Below are 8584 nucleotides of genomic sequence, written 5' to 3'. Positions count from 1 at the left end.
GCTGATGTTGCACCGGATGGTCGGATCCTGCGCTGTTCCCCGTAATCCCGAAGCACGGCAGTGTAGGTAGCTGCATGCAGGATGGTAGTACTAATGAGGTAATTGTAAGCAGCGTATCCCGGAGAACCTTACCTATCGATTACGGGGTTTCCGGCTCCATGACTCCGGCTATGGCTAACCTCTCCTCGTAGTTCACAATCAGTGGTAGAGATTTCTTAACCAACGGACTAAGTTAACATTTTCGAGTCCGTGACGGCCTGGACCTTGTGAGACGCTTGGCTGTAAGTCGATTTCTGGGAGTGCGGCTCTGCTCTCGGCGCTTCGCCCCTGACATCTGATAAGCGGTTACCAGCCCAGTATACATACACATAGAACATGCCCCATAGAAAGAAAGGAAAGTTGTATATTCAGTGGTATAGTTAACTATGTACAAGCATTAAGCCATGGCCTCTCAGCGGCCTCGAAATAATTCTTACACTACTGGCACTCCTTGGGGACGGCCTTGCTTCCAGTTCGGTTCTTGGGATCGTATTTGGCACCAACGCCCAATCCACGCTTAGCAAAGGCCTTCCAGAGCTCACACTTGTTAGAGCCCTTGGTGAGGTTCATATCGGCATCGATAATGGCGTCACGAGCCTGCACGAACGTTGGCTTGCACGGTTGACTGTCATTGACACAGGTTAGTTTTGACCCATAGATCAGCGCAGAGAATGCAGGAAAGGATCAACGTACATTGCCATTCCATCGAGCACGAGCTTCAGGGCAAGGTATTTGCCATCGTTGGGGACGCCGTTTTCAAACACGGGCGTGGGACCGTCATTCTTGCCGTGCTTGTCGATCAAGTTCCATAGCACCTCGTAGAGAATAGAGCACCACACGGTTCCGATGGCATGCACTTCATTGTACTTGTTACAGGATGTGTAGACCAATGGGTTGGTCTGAAGGTTGGTGGAATAAGGGTACAGTCTGTTACCCTTGGGGCTGTTATTGACCCATTCGCCGTGGACGTAGTTTGAATTCCTGTTGTCGTTTGGCTTGAGGCGGATGGCGGTTGCAAAGAAATCACCCCATCCTTCGCCCATGCCGCCAGACTCCATGCCGTTGAGGCAGCCAGCATTGGCAGGACCTCCGCAGAGACGGTTGGAAACTAGATGAGATGGAAATTAGCTTGACTGAATGGGCGGGGAGGTTTGATACGGAGGAAGCTGAGAGAGTTCTTATACGTACGGCCGTGAGTATATTCGTGAATAACGGTGCCGGCTTCGAAAGAGGAGCCGCGAGATGGCTTGGCCTTGGTCCAGATATACACTCTCATACGTCCAGGCTTGCCATCGGGAGGGGTAGCGAAATTGGCATTGTTAGTACCGGAGCCATCCTGAGCATTGAGAATGACAAAATCATTGCCTTTACCACCCTGGCCGTGGTTGTTAACTTGGAAGTTACCGGCTTTCTCCGTAAATCCGAGCATATAATACAGATCATGTACCATATTGGCAGAGTAGAATAGCTGTGTAACCGATGCATCGATATATGACTTTGGTGGGCTCATATTAGGCGCATAAGGGTACTCAAATTTGAGATTCTTGCTATCCGGCCGGTAGTTGTTGAGGTAATCCTCTCCGCCATCAAAGTTAGCTTGTGCAATGGCGTTGTTGCCCCTGGTTGTGGTGTAGTTGGTCTTCCCATCACTAATCCATGTGAACGGCGAGGTTTTGAGGTTCCAGGGGTTCTCGACGATCTCACGCTTGCCTTCAGTGGGATCAGGGATAGGCCATTTGCTATTACAGTGTATACAGGTTAGCTTCTATGTTTTTGCCTTGGAAGGTTGGAAGGTTATAATCCAGATCACGAGTGGTTGAAAAGACAGGGGAGAAGCATACTAGACTTGGTAAGTTGCATGGGAGACATAGTCGACAACATTGTGGACTTTGTCTGTTTCTTTAGCATCAACATAGGATAGAAGCCAGTTATCACCCATGTCAGTCTCCACTCTCCAGGTTAGGGCCAGGGTTCCATCCTCTTTGGCCATGTAGCATAGCTTGCCCTGTGGATCGGACATGGCTCCCGAAGTTCCCATGAACATCACTTCATGCTCATTCATAGTCTGGATTGTCGCTTTATCGGAGTTTATAGAAAGGTTAAGGGCCTTGCAAGCACCATGGAAGGCCTGCATAGGATCAGAGAAGTCTCGCTTCTCAACTGGTGCCTTATCAGGAGCAGGGCCGGTGTAAAAGGAGTGTCCCACGGAAAGGACTTTTCCGTCTTTGCCAATCTATTTTTGGCTGATGAGCCGCATTGGTTTGAAATAAATGAATGTAGTGCTTGGTTAAACTTACATTGACGTTGAAGTCAGCGTTATCGATATCCATGCCATGCATCGTCTGGCGGAAGTACACATGACTGATTCCGGACTCGCCAACATAGTGATCATCGACCATCCGGAAGGTCATGCCAGGCATCATACGCTTAACAACCTCTGTAGCGGTGTCAACATAGTTACCACCGCTGAGGGAGGCAATGGCGGGTTGTTTGAGCTTCATGTCATCTGAACTCATGTAGCTGGACCTGTCAGCCATGCGGTAGGCGTCAAGGTCTACGCCTCGGCCAGCGAGGTTTGTGCTTGGCTGAGGGTGCGCGAGGACATGGAGCGGCAGGCTAAGAAGCCCGGCGGCGGCGAGGAGGAGGCCGTGCATTATGGGGATATCAAGAGAACCTCAAAAGAAACTGGGCTAAGAAGATCTAGTGCCCTGTCAATAAGAGAGGGTTCAGTGTTATATTCCAGAGGAAACACTCTTGGGGTTTACATAAGTTGACATCTCTCTCGCTCGATACATCCAATGCTTAGATTTTCTAGATGTTTGGTTCTCCTCCGCTTTTCTGCTGCTGGGGGGATGCTTGTATGACCTGTTGATCAAGCCTCTCTCTTCACAGGCATCAGGCAAGGTCTCTGTCGCAAGGGGGCGTCGCGCCGCATGTTTCCGGCCAAGAGCGTCTCCGTGCCCACTGACACATGCTGATCAGCTTTCATGAGGGACGAATATGAGATCAAAACCCCAGGTAATTGATATCCATGTATCCTAGAGAATCGTATATCTCGGAAGGCAAGGCCGGTTATAACCAGGGGATGCATTCCAATGCCATAGCTTCCGCACCAAATCGTGGGGTAACCACTTCTTTGCAGGGTATAAATATGACTACATGCCATCAAAGGGAGATAGACATGTAACTTTGCATGATGGATGCGAGATGACACCCGTTCAGCTGGGACAAGGCCTGTTGGATCTGTTCTCCGCATGGGGGACAGATAAGCAGGGCAGACACGGGATGTAACCCCCCAACAAGCTTGTTTTGTCGGTCGAGCAAAAAAACAAAAATACAATATAAAAGAACCTGTGCAAGATTGCAAGCATAGCCTTGTACAAGCTCAGACATGGCAGGCTTGCAGTTTCGGCCGTGGAGGACGGACGGATAAACGGCCTTGGTCTTGGTATCTGTTTGGCTGTCCTTCGTTGGAGCCGCAGATCGAGATGGGGATGAGATCAGCTGCCAAGCTCAGCGCCCCTGAAGACGAAACATTCTCGAACCAACTTCTGACTATTTGTTGGATGTGATACTGAGATGTGATACCTCTGTCTGATGGCATGAATTGTGGGATAAGATCACTGAGAGGCACGGAAAGTGAAGATATTCGCTGTGGGCATGTTTTAGCGCCGCGGTTCGTAGGGATGTTTTTCCCGCAGGAGGAGCCTGGCAGGTTTCATACTTCGTCAATGTACCAGCCATGGATAGAGGGTGCTTACTGGCATAGAAGTTGTCAGCGATTTGAGAGGATGATACCTGTCCATCGTGACCAAGCACTTTGTAGACACGGAGATGACTGCTCAAGTCAGCTCGATGTCCAACCGATGACCACGGTACCGAGATGTGGGATGTAGGGATATCAGCAAAGGATATCACCACCAAGACCTCGTATGATCTCTCTCACCAATCGGTTTGGTCTGCTGCTTGTCCCGAGAAATCTTTCATACCCTGTCGAGTCCGCTGTTTAGGGCCATAACCCCGTATCAATACGGAGAACCTCCCTGCACACATGCAAGGCTGCAAATCCCGTTCGACCCAGCCGTTCTTTGTGGCTTAGAGACAATATTATTGTGCTGTCAGAATTATTATTATTATTTGGCGTATCTTTACCTTCTTTGTGCTTTATGCCCTCCGCGGAAATTAGTGTCGTTCTACCCGAGTGAAGTGGTGGCATGGCTGAGACGACAAGATCACTCTATGCAACTTTCAATCCAAATCCCGAGGCTGCACTGTCTCTGCTCCATGCATGTTACATGATAATTCTTTATCCGAACATATTTTGCATTCAGTAAGGCCCTGGCAGATCTATGGGAGTGATTTCATGACTCTTCTGGTGCCGACCCCTTTCGAGCAGACGAATTCAGCAGACGATAGCAAAGACCACAACCTAGAGTGCCGAGTATCTGACGCTTATTGTACTTTAACGCTGTGCTTTGGAGTTAGCTCCTTTTATGATTCTTAAAAATAGCTAATTGCATTATCGAAATTTTATCTCTGCTCCTAATCCTTTGGCAACCTATATACTTGGCTGCTATCGAACTCATCAGACGTACCTGCAATGACTACCCAGTTATGAAGACCGAGCACAGTCACGATTAATAGCAATATCGCATATTTCCGCCTCGTCCCATTTATTTCACTTGCTTTCATTAGCTTCGCCTGCCAGCCATGACTGCAAAGATCCCAGCATTGTGTCCAAGTTCCAAGCGACGTATAATGCTCTTTCTGACAGTGTCTTCACATTGCGGACAGCTATGTAGCAACCAAGAGAAAGACGCAGATTCCACAGAAGGGACAGGTAAGACCGCGGCACGAGCTTGCGATCAAACGAACTCTTGATCGAAATTTAGAGGTTGAGATGTGGATGCCACCGCTCAAGACAGTGAATATATGTGCTTTCCGTAGGAGTTAGTCGATGCATAGTCCAGGGTTATCCTAAAATCTCCTGGTGATATTGAAGTTGCTAGCCCTGCTGTCGTATTTGATATAACTGATACCAGACTTCCGTTGTTACATCCAGGAAAACCGGCACAAAAATATTAGTATCAAGGTTATAGCCAGTACTTTGGTTCTTGGGCCTCCCCGTTCGTCTCATGGGTTGTTGACCCAGGTCATTCCCTAGCTGATGTGCCATTGATATTCAGGTTTTCCATGGATATATTTGTTTTTATGGTTTTGACAAGGATCAGACAACAAAAACAGCTTGCCTCAACACACAGGAAATGTGAAAGGTAATGGTACAGACTGGTCGCGCCCGTACGATATCTGTATGGCCCAAATGATGGGCTCAAGTCTTATGTTTGGCTGGACAAACCTGTCAAAACAAGAAGAAGCCACTCTGAAGGTTGTGATAAAGCGCAAACATTAAAGTTTCGGGAAGTTTATTAGTAATAACAATTAACGCATTACATAATTAATGGCGCCTGCTTTGTTGTGCCTTTTGAAGATTCGAACGTCCATGATGGAGGGTCGTTCGGTTAGCCAGCTACCTGGGCTGTCTCCTCGCACTCAAGGCCGTCAAAGCTGACTGTAGTTATGCTGTCTAAGGAACCACCATCGCTACAATTTGCTGGAGTGGTCAAGGCTTATAGCGGCATCACTTTATCACCAATGAGTCAGCATACGATTCTTAAAGCGGCGAAATACTTATCTAAATCCGACCTAGGCTCCAGTTCTGAGATCGATTACGTAATATTTATGAAATCAATTACAGAAGTTGGAGAAGAAGCTGTGCATATCGGCATTGCCATGGACTGTGGGACCTTTTGGAAGCTGATGGGGGGCTAGTGCAAAAATTAGCTACAAGATGGCATCGACCTTTGCCTTTGGCTTTGGAGGTGACGATATAGAAGACTTGGAAGGTGTCTCTGATACGGATCAAAAGGCACCAAGTGTGCAAGAAAATAAAAATGATTTGATATTTGACAGAGCAGAGGTGCTTAGCCTTGAGGATATGGTTAGTATCAAATCCCTATGTTCAGCTATGGAATAAAACATGGTAGTAGGAGATTGGAAAGGACAATATACAGTGCAAAGTACTGTCATGATACCTAGTCCTACTTAAGCATCCCTTTACCACTTTATACCATTATATCATCGGAGATTTTGGTTAATCCTTTACTAATTCTTTGTAGCTCGCTTCTCTCCCGTCTCAACTGGAGTTTAATACGCAGCTAATAGGTTCAGAGTCCGAGGATCCGTTTCTAGTTGCTCGCCGAGAACTAATGGATATCCGTGTTCAACTAATGGCTGAACGGGACATGCTGAACGAGGGCGAAGATTTACTGGTTGGTTTACAGAAAGACGACATTAAACCTACTGTGTATGAAGGAGGTTTCAAAACATGGGAATGTGCTTTGGATTTGGCAGCTGTCGCTTCTCACAGCCAAGAAGGGTTTACATACTTAGATAACGGGGATGAGATTACTATCATAGAGGTAAGGAAGGGAAGCTCGTTTTGCAAGATCCCAATGCAAGACCCTATTACAAATGTTCTTAATACTAATATTAATAGCTTGGAGCTGGCACTGCCATCCCTTCTCTGTCGTTATTTCGATGCTTCTTAAAGCGTGGAGAGGCAAGACGCCGCAAAGTGCGCTTTGTACTTGCTGATTATAATGCTACAGTCCTGAAGTTAGCTACGTTACCGAACCTACTACTGACTTGGTATATAACTCGGCGGAGCTCAACAGAAGGAAACAATAGTATGCAGACTGATCTTGTTGTCGATCGTCTGCTAGAACTTGATCGAAACCTTCTAGAAAGCTTTGTTCAGGAATTATCGGATCATAATATCACATTTTCATTTATATCAGGGGGTTGGTCTCCTGAGTTTGTCGACTTGTGTCTGGGCAAGCAGGAAAATATGAAAGATGAGACCATGAGTGACCACCAACAGACTACAATGGGGCGCAGTACACTTATCCTGGCGAGCGAAACTATATACTCTCCGCCTTCATTACTCCCGTTCACAGAAACACTTGTGTCGTTGATGCGTAAAGCGCTTTCGGGCGAAGGATCAAGCATTGCTCAAGGTCATCCTCCCGTCCGAGCGTTAATATCAGCGAAGAAAGTGTACTTCGGGGTTGGAGGAGGGGTTAGTGAGTTCCTAAGCACTCTCAGGGACGTCGGAGGCAGTGATGAATTCAAGGCATTAACCAAGCTAACGATCTCCGATGCTGGAGTAATGAGGACGGTCCTGGAGATCCTCCCTGGGTAATGGGTTGACTTGAATGGCCTGCAGAATAAGGCGAAGAAAAAGGAAAAATATAGGACACATCTTGGGCTCCCAAAAGAAGTGTGTCTGGCCTCAAACGGTATTCGCGATGATATCTATTATGTTTCTTTTTTTTACCTTTTGGCATGTGGAAGTGCAGGGTATTGCTGTACAAACATACAAGTACGTGTCTTTCCTGGGTGACCAATGGAACAACCAAAATCTCGGGTATGGAATTTTGAATACAACCGGGCGCATCGAGTACTCAAAAATAAAAGACAAAAGAAACCGATGTTTGTCATATGTACAGTGAGTCATAGTCACCACATTCAGGGTGGTGAAAAATTCCTGGGGATCTAAAATGGAGAGGGAAAACAATACATAATATAATCTAAAAATATCTTCCATCTTCGTACAGGGACTGGACCTTTCCGTCCTTCATGCGTCCTACTCTTGCCTTTTCCATGTCCGCTTGACGCTTTTCGTAGTGAGCCACAACAGCGGAGAGGTCCCCAGACGACCTGCCAGGGGACATGTTTATGGGAGAGCCAGTATTGAACAACCTGTAAACATCAGAGTTAAAGGATTAGTTAGTGACGTGCAGATAATCGCCCGAGAAATTCAACCGGGGTAAATGACGTTATAACGCAGCATGTATGTTTGACGGAAGATGGGCGTGCAGAGCCGTAAGGATATGCAAGGCAACGTACTCGGGGAAAGACATATCAATAGTCAGTGGAGGATTCTGACTGTGGAACAGATGGCGGTCTGCGGCTGCTTCTTCAATTGCCCGGGTGTGGAGAGCGTTGTTTCGTTCCAAGACGGCCTCACTGGCAGTGAAGGTCTCGATGACACGGGTCAACCATGGCTTTGAGCTGGCATCAGACGTGGAGTACTTGTAGAGTGCCAGACCGACGGGGATAGAGGCGACCGCGATGTAGAATCCGCGCTATGGTAATCAGACATGTAGTGTCAGTAGTGGCATGTATTTCGGTGTACGTTCATAGAAAACCAGCCAATTGAAACTATCATCCACCACAAAGCTGCCGGAGCAACATATAGCGTGCTCCCCACGCCTTGGGATACTCTCAGGCCTTGGGCCGAGATAGTTATCATGGCAGCCGGGGATGGAGGAAGGGGGGCAAGACGTACTCCGAGGTGTTCATTGACGGGTTCATGGTGTGCGGAATGCGAGTCGAAACGGCGGGGTTGGCGCTGAGCCAGGGCGCGCCTCGCCGGGGCGGTAGCTCTCCTGGCAAGAAACATGACTGACGCTTTCAATTGGGG

The 8584-nt window shown here is 47.6% G+C and overlaps 2 protein-coding genes across 2 annotated transcripts; one reads left to right on the top strand and one right to left on the bottom strand.

Moving 5' to 3' along the window:
* Positions 1-477: 477 nt before the first annotated feature.
* TRV_07092 (uncharacterized protein) lies at positions 478-2693 on the bottom strand (the record flags this gene model as incomplete). The annotated part of the gene is made up of 5 exons (XM_003018854.1): positions 478-664; positions 733-1147; positions 1228-1778; positions 1881-2272; positions 2337-2693. The coding sequence occupies 5 exons, from the start codon at positions 2691-2693 to the stop codon at positions 478-480; spliced, it is 1902 nt and encodes a 633-aa protein (XP_003018900.1).
* A 3194-nt stretch (positions 2694-5887) lies between these two features.
* TRV_07091 (uncharacterized protein) lies at positions 5888-7300 on the top strand (the record flags this gene model as incomplete). Its single annotated transcript, XM_003018853.1, has 3 exons — positions 5888-6037; positions 6216-6518; positions 6596-7300. The coding sequence occupies 3 exons, from the start codon at positions 5888-5890 to the stop codon at positions 7298-7300; spliced, it is 1158 nt and encodes a 385-aa protein (XP_003018899.1).
* Between the last annotated feature and the right edge of the window lie 1284 nt (positions 7301-8584).

Source organism: Trichophyton verrucosum, assembly GCF_000151505.1.
Source record: "Trichophyton verrucosum HKI 0517 chromosome Unknown contig00888_1.f1.exp, whole genome shotgun sequence".
Lineage (NCBI taxonomy): Eukaryota > Fungi > Ascomycota > Eurotiomycetes > Onygenales > Arthrodermataceae > Trichophyton > Trichophyton verrucosum.
Note: the sequence above shows the minus strand (reverse complement) of the source record. Positions and strands in the feature narration are given on the sequence as shown.